The sequence below is a fragment of the Oratosquilla oratoria genome, chromosome 35 (genome assembly GCF_046742065.1).
Source record: "Oratosquilla oratoria isolate Oo_2021 chromosome 35, ASM4674206v1, whole genome shotgun sequence".
Taxonomy (NCBI): Eukaryota; Metazoa; Arthropoda; class Malacostraca; order Stomatopoda; family Squillidae; genus Oratosquilla; species Oratosquilla oratoria.
Genome location: NC_134811.1, coordinates 9955740 through 9976299, shown reverse-complemented (window position 1 = coordinate 9976299; position 20560 = coordinate 9955740). Strand labels below are relative to the sequence as shown.

General features: G+C 45.7%; 1 protein-coding gene across 12 annotated transcripts in view; it reads right to left on the bottom strand.

The window, feature by feature from the left end:
- trc (Serine/threonine-protein kinase tricornered) overlaps positions 1 to 20560 on the bottom strand; it is a 484328-nt gene that overhangs the window by 13576 nt on the left and 450192 nt on the right. For all 12 annotated transcript variants that reach the window (XM_076173924.1, XM_076173927.1, XM_076173928.1 and 9 more), the window contains 3 exons: positions 3020 to 3155; positions 2546 to 2720; positions 911 to 1118 (listed from right to left, as the gene is read on the bottom strand). In XM_076173924.1, coding sequence (XP_076030039.1) covers positions 911 to 1118; positions 2546 to 2720; positions 3020 to 3155 — 519 coding nt within the window. The remainder of the gene's footprint in view (positions 1 to 910; positions 1119 to 2545; positions 2721 to 3019; positions 3156 to 20560) is intronic.

The window sequence follows — 20560 nt, the reverse complement described above, 5'->3', positions numbered from 1 at the left end:
CCCACCTGTGGAGGTCCTATGCCTTGCTGCATTGCTTTTGACCCAAGCAATGGGCAGGGAACAGATATGACTGTTCATCCACAAGGACCTAAGGTACAGGGACCACAAAGGGGTTTCACAAGGACCAACAAAGGGTTTTAGACAGGTGTAGGAGGGGTGAGGAAAGGGTGTATGCCTTGGCTTGGGCATCCCCTTACAAGGATGACGGGGCCTTTTGGTATATGATGCACATGTATGTGAAGAAGATTTACTTCAGTTTAATGAAACTGCTATACAGCAACCAAAATAAGATCAATGATGTTATCACTGTAGTGAAAAGGTCAAATGTTGGCAATGCAGTGTCTCAAATTACCTTGTTATTTCAGTCAAAATATAGATGCAAGAATGTTGCAAACATTAACATGGAACCGTAATTAAAAAAATATGAACCCTTTGGGGTATGATTAAAATTTTCAAGAAATACACTGATTACCATGTGATTAGCAACTTAAGAGGAACCTGTCTATCTACATACCAAGGGTTTTTTTTCCCTTATGCAAGGGTGGTAGCCAAATCAAAGGCAAGTACCCACTCTCACCCATTTCACTCCCATCCACCACCCTTCCTTCCCTCTCATCTTGGCTCCTTGTGGATGAAGGGTCATCCCTGTATCCTATCCCTGGGTCTCAAACAATGCAGCAAGACACAGCATATCCACAGCAAAGGTTGCTTCACTTAATCAGTGACCCCCCTCCTTGGTCCCCTCATGCAGAAAAAGAGAAGATGAGAAAAAATCTCTTTGGTCTGCATCAAAATATAATTCATACATAGCCATTCCCTACCACCCCCCATGATGTTCCTTCCTTGCATCACAGTATCATCTATACACAGCCTATGATGTACCTATGTAATGGAAAGAGTAGAAACAAACCTCCTGGCAGGAACTCCATGACAAGGTAGAGGTTAACTGGGTCCTGGAATGAGTAGAACATTTTCACGACCCACTGATGGTCAGCCTCCACCAACACGTCCCTCTCCGCTCGAACATGTGCCACCTGCTCCTTTTCAAGCATGTCTGCCTTGCGTAAGATTTTCATAGCATATACGTGGCCTGTGTCTTTCTTCTGCACCAATCGGACCTAAAATATGAAAGTCACTGTGTAAATGCATAAACTTGAGTATATATATTATGGGCTATGGGCTTCATAGCATTAACTTCTAATATATATCATTAATCAAATGGTGTGGTATTAAAGGAGATTAGGTTATAAAGGTGTGTGGACAGGATGGATCTTCAAGATCCACCATGTACCCAGATATTTTTCAGGATGCAACCACCTTAACCCTTTCACTTTCATCCAGAACTGTTGTCCTGAGGAGTTGGTGCCTGGTCTCTGCAACAGCACCAGAATCTCACTCATTTCATTTTCTCACTTGCTTGAAACCTACCTACACCACTTCTTTTTCACTATTTTTCCCTCAAATAATAAGCTCAGTACTCCAGTGCCTACCCTCCCACAACTTCTAACTGGTGACAAAATCCAAGCCCGATTGCTGTAAATATCCAACATGCACAAAACCCATAAATTGCACACATACATCTACCTCATGCAACACATGCCCTCATGGGTTCATCTTACATGCACCACACTCAACCACATGAAATTGGATCTGTTGGCAACACTACATCCACACACTCCCAAAATCACTATTACATTTAAAATTTCAATTACCTTCTTGGACATCCCCTACATAGTCTATTAATGCTCAAAATTATCCTCCCACACACCACTTTGGCCCAAGTATTTTGAGGTACAAGTTTCTTGGGATCAATGCTGGGTACCTGCTTGTGGTGGTCCTGCAACAACAGCAGAGCTGCCCATATTCAAATCCTGTCAACCCCTGCATCTCCATCAGGAGGTGCAGCCCTGAGGGGCTAATATCAGTCTCTGAACTAGGCTTAGGATCTCTTATCAACTTCAATTGTAATTCTTACACCTTTTCACACATGAAGAGCTGACCATTGTTGACTGCTACCCTCTTCCTACTTTCAGTTGGTGACATAGAAACAGTTCCACCCAACACAACAAAGAAAACAGTCCAACGTTTCTTCCTTTGCAAATCTGTGGGAGGCCCTGTGGACTATTGCCAGCTGCTGCAGGGCTGGAGACTTTCCACTCAATGAAACTCAAGGCAGCAATTACTATCATCATTATTATCATGATTATTATCTCTTCCTTTAAAAAAAAAATCAAAACATAATTTTTTTTTCACCACACATCTCTAACATTTTTGTTCCAGTTTCGCTCTTCACTGGCACACCATACTTCTCTATTACTCTATCTATTGACTATCTCCTACTCTAGCACTTAACAATCCCATATCCAACATCACATTTATACTCCTTCCAAAATTCTCTACATATTTATATCATCCCAGAACACTTCCACCTCCTCAGTTTTCTCCCTATTAGGGATAAATACCCAAGCCTAAGTGTTATGTCAGAAAAAATTTGGACATCAGATGGCTACTTTATATACAAAACTGACAAATGACTATCACTCACCTCACCAAAGGCACCTCTTCCGATAACTTTGAGAGCTTCAAAGTCTTCCACCCCTAGTCTTGACCTCTTAAGTCTTAGGAACTCTGTCTCTTTCTGGGCATGTTGTTGTCGCTTTTCCACCTTCTGGTCTTCTGAAAGTCCTTCTTCTTTCATGCTTTCCTCCAGTTTGTCATGCCTGTGAATCAAATCCAGAATTATTTTTTTTGCTCTCTGTGAACTACATGAATACATTTTGATTGTACTTGATACTAAGAGGTTTTTCACATCTACATCTCTATAATTAGCATCTGAATGACCTAATGACTGATTTCATGTGTTGTGATGATATCTGCTCAAATAGAGCTAAAGAATAAGTATTGAAGATATCTAAAGAAAATGAACAAAACTTCAATAGGTCAACAGTAACTGGGGGCTGAGAGACTCCTCCAAGAGTAACTCAGGGCAATGGATAGATGCTGGACCTCCTATTCTTACCTCTGCTTCCTTTCAAGGTGCTGGGCAATGAGGTTTGAGTAGTAGTTTTCGAGGGTGACTTTTGCCTTCGTGGCTTTGTCTAAAGTGTGGCCACTAAAGCGGATTTGCCCCTCCGTCGCCGCCATCCCCCTCACACCTGCAAAGAAAGAGGAAACTGTGTTACGGACTTCTTGTCTCTGCTCATGGTAAGGAACAAAACAATCCACACTTGTAATAAAAACCAAATCAAGTACTGTTGTATCAACACCCTAGGTTGTACTCCTAAACCTGTCATAACAAGCTGTGCAACTGAAATAAAGCTGGAGACATCTTATACATCAACAATTTGGTGTATGAAAATAAAGAATGTATATGACTATAACCTCCATCCCTTAATTAAGGGTGTGGATAAGTCAAAGTACACATCCACACCAAAATATCCTTTCACTCACTCCTACCATCTTGGGGAAGACCCCCTTGTCCCAATATGGAGTATGAACTGCACAAGTTTTAATGCAGTCAATAAGGTAGGGACTTGTGTCATCCCTGCAGACCAGTCACACAACATCTTTACATAACTGGAGACTGATCTCCACTCATAAAAGAATGTTGATCACTTTCAACTGTCCCTCCTTAAAGTCCTCCTTTACTACTTCTATGACTCCATCTCTTCGATGTGATATTACCACTAAAGATAAAAGTACAGGTTACTGGCGACGAAAAAGTGACCCCCGGCCACCCACAAAACAAATAACATGTAACAAATACTGCAAGAATGGAGAAGAGAATGAATACTGATACAAAAACATGTGGGCAGACACAATGATGTTCTCCTATGTTCATTTTATTCCCAGAAAGACCTGTAGAACACAAGAATTGTTGCCTGCTGTCGTAGGGCAGTGGAGTTTTGGTCATAAATTTGAGTCATATGGTCACATACACAATTAAATTTGAAATGAGACAGGACCCAGATTTACTCTTTTCTTGTATACTACAATTAGATAAATGCAATGAAGGACCAAACCAGAGGGAGCTGGCCCTTAGTTTAGTTTAGTTTATCAAGAAGGCCCCATAGGTCTCGCAAGGTTACTGGGGACCTCGCTTCAGGAGGTTGGAGCCCTTTACAGATTTTACTTTCGTTTGCACCTAGTGATTTTATTCAGTCAAGGTTGAACACAAAGATGGGTTATATCATTTAGAAGTTTAACAGTATGGTAAGATGACGTCCTTTACTATTTTATAATGATTATTTATATTACTATTCTAAAAACTTAGCTCAACCACAGGGGGCGCAATATCGTGGTGAAGAGCAGTTGCCAGTACCCCTACGACACGCTGACGCCCCCTAGGGAACAGATTCGGTCTTGAAACACTAATTATTTTATTCTGCTGTGGGAGCGTGGTCGTGGGGCAAAAACGCTGAATTGTGTTCAGCACGACTGCTTCAGCGGGAAGTTCAATTCATCCGTCACGTCTCCGGCCACCTGGGCACGTCTACGGAGTCATTCGCACCCGCGACAACCGTTTGTTCTCGTCTTTTTTTCCAAGACCTCGTGACTTTACAGTACGCAACCACCGCTTGCACGCGATCGCTATTACACAGCCACATTCCTTCGTCCAAGTTAACAACTTTACTTAGAAGCGTCCAATCCGTTCGCTATGGCGACACACAAACACAATCGACAGACTTTATCACTGCGAACGCTTGGCACTGTTCTGTGAACACAGCCGTACTAAGAGTCACAATCTTATCCTGGCAGGCGACATGGAATTTTACGCAACGGAAAATTTCAACAAGACACAGCGAGACACGATTTCTGCTCGCAGGTCCCCCGACACCCACTGCTATAGATCGGCCCCTTTTCCATTTCGACCAAACGGATGTCGGTACTTGCGCCGCGACTACCCGGTCGGGGTCACTCACTCGCTCGCCCGCGCGCCCGTCCCCCGACGCCAAGATCAAGTTTCACCGACTAATCAAAAGGTCAGTGGAGTACTGTACACTCAATGATTTAGGCTATGTAAGACCACGGCACATCCCGGCAACCACGTTCGCCAGCGAAAAAGACACTGATGAGTATGTGTGTGTGGGGAAGGGGGCTACGTAAATGTAGACAATATTTTAGTTGCCCCGTCTAACCGAATACAGGTGCCAGATAAGGCCAGAGCTGCAGTTTTTTTTCTTTTTTTCTCTACGGCCACCACAAGTTGCAGGTCATGGTCAGCTTGATTTCGTTAGATGAATAGCAAAAGCTTACTCCAAGTATGCCAAGCCTGGTCTACGATGTTGCTGACACACCGTTTGCACGACGACGGCACTTGTCACCCACAATGTGTGCATGCACGCATGCAGGCCGCTCATTCAAGCGAGCGAGACCAGAACCCAAGGAACACTGCTCCTCCTCCTCCTCGCCAGGCGTATGTAGGTTAAGTACACTAATGTAGATACATCATTTTCTTTCTCCAGGTATCGACACAATAAAGGTGAACGATTGGTATGCCTTGAAAAAAAAAGCCTCCAGATTTCGTAGAGGATTGGTTCCTTGTCTATTAGTTTCCAATTGAATAAGACGTAAATATCTTCTTCACTCACTGGGTGTCATATCAGCAATTTCTGAGTCCGAAATGACCATACCACCACCACCCACATATACACTCGTGATACGCCAGAGTCTGTCCATCGACCAAGGATGCAAGTGATAGCCGCCGCCGCCACCGTCTCATCCAATAGAAGCCCCCCCCCTCCCCCGCCCTCCTTCCTTCTCCCGAAGGTCACACTACTCCATAGGGCACACGCGTGGTGTTGGTCAGGGGACAGGGTAGGAGTGTTACTTGAGACACACTTCGGTTATTTGTTGGACATTTTTATGCAAAACTTGCTAGGTTACGAATTCTGGGTGTCTGCTAAGTTTTCCTTCCCGGGATCCCAGTTGTAAGTAACATTTTTCCCGGTAAATTGATTAAAATCACGGTTTTTTTTGTTATTCTTCATGTTTGAATAAGCAGAATATTCCACTCTTAGGCAGGTGAAAAATTACCTCTGTAGATAGATAAATGAAAGGAGGTTTTTGTAGGTATTACGAAGTATGCCTTGTCGAAAGCAAAACGATAACTGTGAGGGATGGCTGTCAAGTCTACCCACATGGAAGCAGCTAAAAAAAAATATGTTATCAAGAACGTTTGAAGTAAGTGTCGTGCCCCCTGATTACGTATATAAATATGTGGTGGTAGCAGCGGCAGCAGTGGCCAAAATGGTTAGATCATGGAAACACGAACAAGCGTATCTCATATCACAAAAATGGTGGTGTTTAATGAGACTAAAATTGTCCTATTTATGACTTTTATTTGTTATATTATTATTTCAATTTTAAATTATAGTGTTGGGTGTGCGGGTGTAGGAGGCTGGACTTAAGTAATTTATATTCATGGTTCGAGAAGGGGCCCAGCGCGCAATGCGATGATAAAAACTAGTATCGACTAGTATCACACTTTCTAGTATCAACTAGTATCAACCAGTGTTGATGTTGCCGTCGTCAAACCAATCACCATATAAGCACTGAGGAGAAATCACCAAAAATGGCTGCCACCAGCTCAGGATATTACGGAAACAATGACACAGAGCAACTCGAGGGTGCAACAACAGAAGTCGTTCAGAGTAAAAGCAGAGAAGCGAACGGGAACAAACGTATTACGAAAGAGTTCGCATTGTGTTTGAAGCAACAAGAGTGAGAACACATAATTTAGATAAACCATTGCAGGTCCTCAACTCAGTACACCACGAACTTCAGCTGAAGCGAAAGGGCATTTTCAGATGCTGGCCTATTTTTAAATGACAGCAATAATGACTGTTAGTTTATATTTTTATTAAGTTATCTGATCGATAACCGTGTGTGTATGATTACTGTGTGTTGGGGGGGGGGCTTCTGCACATGAAATATACAATTCTGTAAAATGATCTATTCTATCATTTCATATATCCATATTTGCATCAGTTTACAAGTCAATAAAGAAAATTTTGTTTTGGTATAAAATCAGTGATCTATCAAACACATACTACTAATGAAGTATGTAGAGGCAGCATATAGCTTTATTCGGTTCGAATATCATCTAAAGCGGGTAATCCCGAGATCCCGGAAATTATTCTATCTCAAAACTCAAAACCGCGGATGATTAAAAAAAATGGTGGGTGTGAGGGTGGTGATGAGTGACGACGACTCTGATGATGATGATGATAATGAGGAAGAGGAGGAGGAAGAGGAGGATGAGGATGAGGAGGATGGTAGGAGTTGGTGGCAGTACTAAGTGATGATGGGAGGGTGTGTGTGGCATAGAAACAAGCACCTGAGGATCCTCCTTACTGCGACCCTATCCTTCACTAGATTTGTGCTTTAGCTCACGGCTGACAATTTTACTTTTATGTGTGTGTGTGTGCGGGGGGGGGGGCTTTCCCGGTCGAAAGCCTGTTCGCGTCTCTGCTGAATAAAGCTGCCTGGCACTGCCTCGGGGACAACACAAGGAGTGCGTCATTACACAAATCTACGGATCGCGTCACCGTAATCACGTATATATTTAGTTCCTAAGCTCACATCACTGGCGTTCCTATAATACGAGTAGAGGTGACATATTCACCATTATCCTTATCACAGTCATTCATATCATTGTTACTATTATCATTTTTATCATATCACTACTATTACTTATCATTATATCGACATGAAACTGCAAAATGTCCAGATACCTTTGGATATCTCTCAAATCACTTGAAAAGGTACTTCCTGTGAGTGGTAAACAGCAATGCAGCTTTGACGCAATGCAAACACAAAACTACAACCGTAGCCCGTACACGGAAGGGGAACTGCGTACGGTCTGTAAACAAAGCAGGTACTTTGGTGTGTGTCCAACTACGATATTCCCTGTTGGGGATCCGAGCCCAAAGGGTCAGTAAGCGAACGAGCGAAATCCCGAGACTAAACGGGGCATTCCTTTTTTTTTTTTTTTAATCTTGTCTCGAAATATAAAAATCAGTGCTACATGTACATATCCACTCACCCGGGGACATCCCTTCTGGAGCAGACAACCGTCTGACCTTGGGCAATCATAAAATCCTGCAACTGGCCCACTTGTCATACTGTTGCGCGGCTATAATGGTGTACGTGAACAAACACTGGAGGCGATAACGTCGTAGACAGCGAGGCGAGATAGGGCACTCTGGCACAGTTATGATGAGGAGTCGGGGAGCGGAGGGAGGGGGGAGAGGAGTGGGGGGGGGGGGCGTCAGTACCCTGGGGTGCGGTAGGTAGCAGCAGCAGCTCCAGCCACCCGACTTTCCCAGCCAGGAGAAACTCGCGCGACCTCGGCTGAGCCACTCACTGCCCTAGGCACCGCGCTAAACCCTCCCCCTCCCCCCCACCCTCCGTCACCAACACACACGGTCAACAACGGTGACCACCTCAAACACCGTCCCTCCCTTCCCTCCCTCCAGTGCAAATCCACACACCCTTGAACTTGATCCTTCCCAGCCGACATCTCTCCTTCCTTCCTTCCTTCCTCATTCGCGCATGCCCCAAACTCGTGGTGTCCTACTAAATCATTCGTCTCGTATGGAAAAATATATGGAAATGGTATGTGTACGTGTGTCTGTGTATGTGTGTGTTTGTGTGTGTATGCGTGTTTATGTATGTGTGTGTTTATATGTGTATGTGTTTGTGTGTGTGTGTGTGTGTGTGTGTGTGTGTATGTGTGTGTTTGTGTGTACGAGTATGTGTACGAGTATGTGTGTGTGTGTGTGTGTGTGTGTGTGTGTGTGTGTGTGTGTGTGCGTGTGAAGCGTTGTGGGACAGCAAAAAATTCATGAGGTGCGTGAAGAACAGGCGATTAAGGTGGAGATGCGTGGAAGTTGAGTGTCAGCAAAGACGTCGGAGTCCTGTCGCCGCCATTGTGAGATCATTAATGGTATGAAGGTGTAGGAGGGGGGGGGAGATATGTGCGTGTGTGTGGGAGGGAGGGAAGGCTTTAGGTAAATTTCGGCACCCTTAATGATTTTGTTCTGGTGAAGGGCAAATTATTTATTCTAATGAAGTAAACATTCCGTCCAAAAGATGTTGAAGAGAATAACATAAATTATCAACATTATCAACTGTCATTATTATCCCTCCTTATCACTTGTGACTACGCAAACTACTCAACTGTGAGGATCCCAATACACATGTGATAATTTCTTGTAACTACTCCTTCATTCATAATCTTTATTCTTGGAAAGGGGTCAGGTTGGGACTGGACTCTAAGCCAGTCCTCCAGGGGAACTCGACGCTTCTGTAAAAGCACGAAAAATGGTCACGGCTACAGATCTCCCCCCCCCCCTAACCACACCTCCTCTATTCGGGTAGGTCCAAAAATGACTGTGTGACTACAGTTCGGTTAGTGTAAATGTTTGCGGGAAAAAGTAAAAGATCCACTCGTACTGGTCTCTGGATTTCGGTGTCTTGGGTGACCAATGCAGGTCAGGGTCTCTTTCAACTCGCTCACCTGAACGACAGAATACGGTCGCGGAATATAAACAGAGCGCAAAAAAAAAAAAAAAAAAAACTAACAAAGACAATTATATAACGCTAATCTATACCGACACTACATTTTCCACCAATAAATCATGCTATTTATTGACTGGATCGAAAAATCCTATCTACAGCCAAACAGCATTCACTGGATACCAAACTTAGTTGAGCAAGAATTCGTTTTTCAAGGTCGTAAACTGAAAGGAGAGTTCGGGGCGACAGACAACACAAAGCAACTATGGTCCCTACGCACAGAGGATATAGGGTCGATCGTTAACTGACACGTTCCGCCTCACGTTCACTTGCACATGCGGCCCACATTCCTGACGACGCACACACTGTTTCCAGCCAAGACCACATACGCCTGGATACAAGACTGACACAATTTCGTCAGCCTGACCAGACTACAGTTCAGGGCCTGACCTCTTAACGTGGTCAGCCTTCGAATTTAACTCCCGTCAAATAACTCTATACTAATCCACCTGGTTCTACTCACCGCCATGGTTAATGATGCCACCGTCAACTGCAAACTTACTACACAGGAGTTGCCTCCAACTTCATCAGTTTGCGTAGTAAATAAAGATGGAAAGTAGGAAACGGGGGCAGCGTAAGGAGGGAGGCGGTGGAAGGGGGAGGTGGCTCCCGAAGACCATTAATTAAATAAAAAGGCGTCAGGTGCGTGTGCGTGTAAAGGGGGGGGGGATCTTTCACTGTACCCCGGCACCAGCCGAGATGGGGATCCCTCGCAAGCAATCCTGCTTCCCCCCTCACCCCCTCCCTTTATTTTTATTGCTGTCTCTTCTCATTTCCGGGTCCTTCCATGCAAATGTACTCATCACCCCCGACCAACGCGCGCACGTCTACTGCACTCCTCAATACCGTGGAACACTCCACCAACTTTGTTGTTCACTCGTGGACTTGTCACGAAAGATAAATTTATAATACAGATATTATTGTTCTTGTTTAATTAATGTAGTTTTCAATGCAGTGCTCGCTCTACAGTATAACGTTTCTTCTACATACTGAGCAGAGGGAAAACTATTGGGGGAGGGAGGTCATGACTTTCGACAACGATGTTACTAGACGCCACATTATCTTGTTCCGATAAGGAGGAGATTCTCGGCATAAAAAGGGGTCTTGACCCATTCACACCTTCTTCAGACCAGAAGACGTTTCGCCTCGGTCATCAAAGGGCTGACACGGGTGCTCCAACACGTTCTCGTTGTGCGCAACACGAAATTACGCGAAAGGAACGACCCCTGATCTAACAAACTAAGCCAATCTGCGAGCTTCGGCACTGAGCACTGGTATACGCACCTCATTAAGGCGATCACATTAGGCTTCCACGGGCTTCACCAACGTCGACTGGTGAGAGCTCGCTTGAGTAAAAACGACTTCGGTTATAATATTTTATATTTCAAATCTTCAAATGTCAAATATTTTTCCGTCATGTTTAGCAAACCTGAATGATGAGCTTACTGTAAACCTATACGCATGTTTGACATACTGTTGAAATGTTTTTAGAGAAGTCTAGATTTCTGTAAGCGAAGCCATATTCTAGTTATCCAAATGGAGGCTGGATGTACGATGTCGGAGGAAAAACAGCCCAGTGTGATAACCTCTTTAACGATTCTCATTCCAATGACGACCCTCCCGAAATCCTTCTGTTATGGCTGACGTCCAAGGACCCCGTCGCGTCTTCCCGAGTTTGTTGTATTTCTTAAATTTGCTCCAATTGTCTCAGTTGTGTGCCACCCAGAACAAGACCCGGAAAATGCTGCCAAAGAACAGTAGGGGCTAGTGACGTCATAACCCCCCAATCCTTTCTCTTTTAGACACGGTGACATCTGTCAGAGTACTCTTTGTTGTCGCTACATGATCATATACAGGCCCAGGGTAGTTAGTTGCCTTAGACTGTGGCGTTGGTATGCAAGACGAAGCATAGACCACCTCTTGCTTGCTTTCATTCGAAACGCAGCCTCCGCAGTTGCAGCTGTAGCCACCGTGAAGGTCCCACCCATGTTATCATAACGGTGTCGCACCGAGGTCAGGTCACGCAGAGGTCACACGGGCTAATGGGAGAGCGCCGTGAAATATAAACAACTTGTACCCGCGAAAGGTCCCACGCCCAACTGAGAAGGACAGTTCGTGGTTGGAACCCACGGAACTCACACTTGCAAGTCACTTCGGTGAACTTAATTGCAGTGATCCGAACAGTCCCGCTATGTGCCAGTTACGCCTCCGGACTCAGCGATGCATACCTTTTTTTAAAAATGGAGGAGAACTGGATTCAGCTTTATGTGTGTCGCAGTTATACGCCAGGAATGTGAAGATGATGCAGAATATACGTTAACTATAGACTGTTCATTTGTATTATTTTGTAAGTTTGCCCACTTGTGAGGAATTAAATTCACATTTGTCTCCCATGGGGCAGCAGTATCGCGCCAACATTAACATGCGCCAAGACGCCTCTAACCACAGCCTGGTGTATATATTATAGTTTCTGTTGCCAGAGCTGGAAATAAAAGGCCCGTTTTCGAGGTCATCACTTTTACAGTGGTCTCCCATTAGGCTGCTCATAATCGCCTGAGCAAGGACTTTCAGAAAGGCATCGTTCTCCTTTCTTTGGTTTCGGCAATTCCAAACACTTTCCGTCGAGCGCACTTCGCATAACTGCCCTTCGCTGGGCGGTAGGTGGGGGGTTGGGGTTGGATGCCATCATGAGATTTGAGTTTTCTGTTAATCCTTTCCCAAATAACGCCTTTTACAAATTCTGTTATCTGAATTTCAGAAGGTGATTATCGTTATAAAATTATGTTCTATATGCGTGCGTGTGTGTGTGTGTGTGTGTGTGTGTGTGTGTGTGTGTGTGTGCGCGTGTGTGTTTACACGCGTGTAGTTGTGTTGTGGATAGTGTAACTTGGTCCCTGCTACACGAATGCGACTCAAGGTCGTGTAGCGCGTGTGTGGACCATCTTCTCTCTCTCCCCTTAATTCAAACTCGCACGGTGCTCTTGTTCTTAACTCGCTCACAAGTGCCCGGGAGATGAATTCACCATCCAGCGAAACACCCCCAAGTTCCCCAGCTAAATTCCACGAAAACGTAGCCTATTGCTAATTATCTCAAGCGAAGAGCTTCACCGCGCTTCCCCGACAATGGTACCAAAATTCGTAAAAGTATTCTACTGAGCGAGCTATGGGTTACTGTTTATAATAAATTACGAATACAATATATGGATACGCAGGTTCCACTTCGGTCTGTACTCCAAAGGATCCGCGGAGAGAGAGAGCCTGGGCATTGCGAGGAGGTCGTCGCGCTGGTTCGGCCAAAACACGGCCACCACCGCCCCTGCAGCTGTTGTGGTCAGGCTTCCTGCTGCGAGTAACGCGACTAGCATAACTCTAGATTTCTAGTTAGACTCCCTCGTCTGGAGAATCCCTTGACCTCCTCACCTTCGTTGAAATCCAAATCATGAATCGATTCGCGAGAATCGCCCGCCTGTGCATTTATATTCATCGTCGGACAATGTCAATCATCCGAGGGCGTGAGGATTTGTCCACTCCTAACAGGGCCAGACTCGACCGTTCATTCAGAACAAATATTTTTTACACTTTCTGGCTGAAAGACATAACATTGGCTACTGAGCGTTAATGATATTGATTTTTTTATTTTCTTAGATATTTGTCTCAACTCGTCACATTTTAAATCAAATTCATCTACGCTGTTGGCTTCGATTATATTTTCACTCGAACTGTTCCATAAATCCACACATCTATATGGAAAGATGCGTGTGTGTGTGTGTGTGTGTGTGTGTGTGTGTGTGTGTGTGTGTGTGTGTGTGTGTGTGTGCGTGTGTATGCGTGGGGAGAGGGCAAAAAAATTGTGGACCGCAACAGGAAAGGGATTCTGAACAGTGATATTTTTTCATTCCTAAGAAAGTGAGCTTCTGGAAAAAAAAAGTTTGTTCATCAAAGTACAGTACCCGCTGTTTGGTGAATTTGTAATCAGCGGGATTTTGTGAGCTGAAGAAATGGTGGGGCTGCACTCGTGAAAGGCACCACGGCGACTTGATGCGGCTCATTCCGGATTCAGCCGGTCACAATGAGTGGAAAGAATGTCTGGGTAGGTAGACTACGAGGCATGTCGAGATACACTGAGGCATGGCAAGAACAGGACGAAGGGCATGTCAGGTGGAAATATCTACAGCCTCAGCACCCCCACGAGGAACACGCCCGTGCCAGCTGGCTCGCAAGGACTTGATCAGTTTCCAAAGGAGTTTGGCCGTCGTCTCGCGTTCATGGCAAGAAGAACGGGCCTTCAGCGTGAGAGGGATTTACTTCACAGTGTCCTGCCGCCCTTTTCCAATTTCCACTTCTCTTTAAAAACGAGTGCACGTTAGGTAAAGGAGACGCGGATATGTATGTATGTATGTATGTATGTATGTACACATGTATGTATGCACGGTTCAGTGAGTTCTACTATGTCAAGTTACAATAGGCCTACGACATTTATATCAAACACGGGGAGGTGGGGTGTGTGGATGTTTCACTGGACCGAGGAATGTAATTTCGTTGTCATTGTCTTCCCAAATATTCCGGGGTTCAGGGGGCCATTCCAGCTACGTAAAATGCGAGGCACAGTGGGGCCTCAATCAGGTGGCATGAGGTTGCCTCTTCCTCCCACACCCACACCTCAATCTTAACGGTTACGAGAGGTAGTGAGGGGAGATGTCCACGTAAATAAAGGAGAGGGATATACGGAGAGGAAGACACAAGACATGGGATGGATTGTGAGAAAAGAAGACACCAGTGTGGGACATTGAAGGAACGGAACGATAGTGCTGAACTCCAGTCATGCGCACTGAAACTGCAACCTGGAACCCCTCGGGAGAGAACTTCGCCAGTCTCCCACGCAACTGTACTTGAGCAACACGTCTCGCTTAACGGCGCGCCGCCGATGACATCAATCTTTGTAACTTATGAAAGAAATATCCTAGACACGGCCTCCTGCACAGCCACGCACTCTATCCAAATCCCTCATATTCACAACGATGAACCCACAGATTGCCTTTCTGTTTCTTGAAGATGCTCTACACACACGACGAACAAACATCCTCGGTTTGGCTGATAAAAAGAACGACTGAAATCCGGTCTCCATGATAATGATTTGAAGATTTGCCCCCCGCTCCGGACCCGGCGTCATGGGGGGCCGCTGCGATGTGCATCTTCGCAGTGCACAGGACTTGGTGTCACCGTTATCCCAGACCCCTTCGCTAACAGGGCAGATATACAAGAGTCTCTTTCTCCAGTGTTCCAGACCCCTTCGCTAACAGGGCAGATATACAAGAGTCTCTTTCTCCAGTGTTCCCGGCCCTGTGGTCTCACGGTCATTAGGTGGCCATCCTGGCGGCTGCAGGCCAACCGCATGGTCATCCAGCAAGGAGCTGCGTTAATCACTGCGAGGAAGATAGCGGGAGGAATACTCAACGGTGAGTTTGGATTGCTTATGCAGTGCTCGACCAACAACTTGTTTTTTTTTCTGCTCAAGCATGCCGAATACATGCGCGACACACACACACACACACACACACACACACACACACACACACACACACACACACACACACAGCATTACCCATAGATCGGTCATATACGAGCTCTGAACTCTCTTCCGGGAGGGAAATAGTTGTCGATCACGAGTCCAACACGAGATTCAAGACCATGATGAATCACACTCACACACACATACACAAAATAAATGAACGCACTCACACAATAAATATACACCTCCTCCACACAGACAAACGCGCGCATGCAATACAACTACAGTAAAATCAACACACACCCGCACGCGCGTTCACACATGCACACAAAGTGAAAGCACGCACGCACGTAACAAACGCACGCCACACACACAATGATAACGCGCGCACGCAAATCAAATAACAACACCAACGCGCGCACGAAATACAAATAACTCCCAACGCATGCGCGCACACACACTGGCATACATATTCCTGTAAAGCATAACTGTTGCGCCAAATCACAGCTGGTTAAGCCACTAATAATGTAGTAGCTTTGACCCCAGAAGCAGCAAGTGACCCACATCCTTACTGACCTAATCTGCACTTGAGCGTTACATACAAACGAACAAAAGCTTGCATTCAGACCCAAGGCACCCCGCAAAGACGATGAGGGAAGGGAAGGGAAGGAAAGGGAAGGGATGGATAGATAGGGGGAGAAAGATATAGAGAAAGGGAGAGATAGGGAGAGATAGAGAGAGATGGAGAGAGACAGAGAGAGAGGAGAGAGAAACAGAGATAGAGAGGGAGAGAGGAGGAGAGACAGATAGAGCGGGAGACAGAGAGCGGGGGCAGAGACAGAGAAGAGAGAGAGAGACAGAGAGGGGGGGGAGAAATTAAGGAGGACAGCGTCGTTCATTGCAGGGTCTGTTTACCTTGCATTTATACAGTTTGCTGCGTGCGTGCGTGCATCCGTGTATTCTTGCTGCACGATGACCCCACGGCGTTCAACCGAGATGAACGTGTCTCGCCCCTTCTTCTTTTTCTTCTTCAGCCTCTTCCCCTCCCCACCCCTCCCCTCCCTCCTCTCCCGCCCTTTCTTTCAACTTCATCCCAACTCGCAGCTCTGCGCTGGTGCGGTGCCTTGCGTTCTCCTGCCGTGTCTTGCTGAGGGCGAACAAACAAGGCAACCAACACAGAGTCTGATGCCAGCCACCCACCCATATCAGACCGGCCGAGGCACAGTCCAACAGAAAGCAACTCCTCCTCCAATATGGTGACATATTTGTATGAATTCTGCCTCAGCCGAGGAGGATAGCAGAGGGGCATGAACCTCAGCTTTGTGGGGTCGCGATCGATCGAACCACTCCGCAGGACGAAGTCCATCCACTGCAGATGGACTGGGTCGTCTGTCCTTTGATGGGGGTTAAAATTCACTACTGCGGGTCAAAATACTTCAAAATAATATATATACGAGTACAAAGGCCCATCTTACACTCAAAACATACGTACACATAACATAACCACACGTAAATACTCATGTATGCACACATATATAAGCATACACGCACACAAACACACACACGAACGCGCACTGTTCACCCAAACATGTGTCCGAACTCGTGCATTGTCAACATGGCCTGGGCATGTTGTCAAAGATGCTGATTTAGAAAGTTACTCGTCGGTCAGCTCTGGCGAGGGCGGGAGGACGGTGGGTGAGTCCAACGAGGTTGTGTGGGCAAGAGTCTTGAGGGAAGGAGGGAAGAACGGAGTGGTGTTAACCCTCTTCCAAACGCTGAAGTTTACATATCTCTGTTCCGTTGTAATCCAGACGAAAGGTCTATTCAATAAGTCATCGCGTCGAAAGAGTGAGTCATGCATGATCGATGCAAAATGCAAAGGACTAGTGGCGTGTAATAATGGGACAACTTCCAAATGACATAAGAGATTAAAAATAAGACCTCGGATATGTTGAGAATAACAATGAAGCCTTCCCGCCCAGTCGTCCCGTGCAGGCAAGGTCTACGGTTCGTCTGTTTGCACGAGTTGTTGTTTATTTCGCTGTTTTCAATGACAACGAGGAGTTGCAGTGATGGAAGGAAAGAGAGAAAGAGGGGAGGGGTGGAGAGAAGGGAGAGAAGGGAGGGAGGGAGGGAGTGGGAGAGAGAGAGAGAGAGGGAGAGAGAGAGAGGGAGAGAGAGAGAGAGAGGGAGAGAGAGAGAGAGAGAGAGAGAGAGAGAGAGAGAGTGAGAGAGAGGGAGTGAGAGTGAGAGAGAGAGAGAGAGAGAGAGAGAGAGAGAGAGAGAGAGAGAGAGGGAGAGAGAGAGAGAGAGAGAGAGAGAGAGAGAGAGAGAGAGAGAGAGAGGGGGGGGGAGGGGGGAGCAAAGGGGTTTATACTGTACTCGTTTAAGCGCCGAGTACGAGTCCACGCGGCACTGCGTGTCTGTGCAGGGCCCATGCGGGCGTCGAGGGGGGGAAGGAGTGTGCGAGAGAACACAAGTGGGAACGAACTGGAGGGAGCCAGAGAGGTGCATGGGGTTGTTATTGTTGTTGTTGTTCAGGTACTAACGTTGCCAATCAAAAATCAAAAGAAAGTACAGCTCACCTCATGGGAAGTGTTACCAAACAATTCCTTTCCAAAGGATGGGGTAGACGTACGTATTCTCGGAGCTTTTCTTAGGATTTGTGGTGCTGCCTGACAATAATATTTTTCCACTACGAGCATACAGGTGGAACATGAATATGACAGGAATACTAAAGGGACATTGGGAGTTTATGTCAGTGTAGTGAGGGGTAATCTATTGCGGACAAGGCCTGGTACGGACGTTGCTGGAGGTTCTGATACCGGCGCGGCACACCCAACACACGCTGAAAAGGTGTCCGCTGGTTCGAAATGACACAAGCGGGTCCGATCTGTTATGTCCACCAGCCCAAGAACGATCAAAAAACTGATAAACCCTTTCTTTTTGGTAACATCTGAATACCTGCAGTATTTTCGGGTAATTCATTTTTTTATCAAATATTTCCAATGCAGTATTCAATTTCTACATGAAAACATGTTCACAAGGCTATCTTTTCCCCCCAAGACTCGAATCTCACGCGAACCATATTTATTGTTGTTCTTTACCGCGGAAAGCGACAGTGAAACATGGGTTTCTGGTGGTTAAAAGTAGTTAGTTATTAGGAAGTTTTACTGGACTACAACAAGTTTTGCGACACTGAGCAATGACCAAGCGACTGGCATTAAGCAGTACCAGCTGGGCGTGTTCTCGTTTCCCGGGCGTGCAGTGTTGCCAGGTGTTAATTTGGCCACTTACAAGTATACATACTAACCCTGTGCTCTGGGCGTAATCACTTTTATTTATGGCATCGGCATGCTACGGTGCTTGTAACTAGTAACTATAGAATGCAGCGTCCGCGTGCTACGATGCGTGCCTTAACGCAACGATATAGGCTTACGTGGCACTACACCGATTGTTGCGTATTGTGCTTGCATAAAGTATGCCACAATGTGATGCACATTACATTCATCTTTCTCAGTTAATTTTAATGTTCAATAATAGAAAACTTGGGCAGCTCTGTGGACTCTAGGTGGTTTCTACGCCCTCTGGGCGGGCGGCAATCATCGGTCACCAAATTGGTTCATGAAGTTCTACCAGAATGGCCCGCTTCTCATACTATCGCAGGCAGTACATGCCAGCACGTGTGCTACATAATATTTACATTTAATGTTCATAATAGCGAGGTCGAATTACTATCTTCCGAACCGATCCATACATAACGGTATGTGAATATATTCACAAGTTCCAACACTTCACTGACAATATCAAAACATCATTCATATATAACACGATAATATGTACTCACAAGTAATTACAGAAAACATGAGGACACCCACATTACATAGTCACAGATGATATGTTAACGTAGCTATGTTACTGTACATGTTTATTGTACGCATCGGCATACAGTATATTTTCATATGCGGACAGTGTTCCATTGAAATGATGCTGATTTGCTAATGGTGTATGTAAAATTTACATTACAAAATTTCAATGTATGTTGTAAATTAACAAATTAGTAAGCGCGAAACTGCAATATTACGTCAGTACACATCCATAAAGCTATATCGTCATTCGAAATCATGACAGTGTTTAATGTGTCATGCGACTCACAAACCAAGCATGCGTGCATTCAGCAAAGTTGAAAATCAAACGCATTGAAGGGAACATAAATCACATAACTCGTACAGCTTAGCGAAAAAGCGACCATGTCCACGCTTAAACGACGCACACTGCTCATGCCAATTAAGAAGAATGGTTATACATATCTCTCATTTTCATGACTTTATTTAATGCAGATAAAAATATATTGATGTGCTTCATTTGCATCTACTACTACTTGACCCAGGTAGAGTGTACAGAACTGGTGTTATTTACATTATTATAGTTTTTATTTATTATTTTATTATGATTTTTTTCGCATCCGACATAGATATGGACCAAAAGGCCTCCTGTCGGCATGCTCCGCCTTTGTAATCATTTGTAATCCTTGGATTGGCCCGATCGTTCAAAAGTGGTGCATGAAGGGCAGCATGGACGTGACGAGTGCAAAGTCAGTCAACAGTTCACGCGTTTGGCTGCATCAGCGTTTCTGTCGCAATGTGAAACCGATGTAAAATCTCCAAATCCTTCCATCTATCCTTAACTACTGCAGTCCCGTCTCGGTCTCCCTCCTGCAGAACCTTAGCGAGCTCTCGAGCCCCACACATCCGGACTGTTCCGAAGGCAGAGAGCCATGCCAGCACACGTGTCAACGCGAACGGGATCAGGTGACATGTCACTCCATCCACCTACGAAACTGTGTATGATCCCGGAGAACGTGCCATTTACAGCCTCAGCCACGAAGGTGCGCACGCGTCTGTGTGTGTGTGTGATTAACCATGGTCTTGGATTACGTGTTCGACTCGTGATCGATAGCTATTACCCTCTCTCTCGGAAAAGAGCTCAGAGCTCATATATGACCGATCTATAGGTAATGTTGTGACCTTACACGCACACAAAACTCCCCGCCCACGAGAGTTGGAGTAACGACTCGCAGCGCAGCAATACTGAAATTATTTCAGCTCTGGGCGGGATTCGAACTCGAACCGCCGTAGTGGCGGCCGCGAACGCTACCACTGCGCCATCGAATCGCGCGCGCGTGTGTGTGTGTGTCCATCTTTGAGGGTCCACTGCAAGACCACCGGCCTGTCCCCTATGGGGCGATGCAGCCTGTGTACCTCACTGCGGTGAATTAATCCGGTTTGGCATGGTCGAATGGATGTTGCGATGTGCGTGTGGACCGCGCTCGAATGGCTTTGGCTGTGAGTGCCAACTGAGACCAGTGCAATCAGCTCGACCCTGCACACGTATATAAACGAGCGCACGGAGCTGCATGTCGCTTAGGGGTTTTTCTACCCGAGTTCTAAGCCGCCGGGCCGACGACCT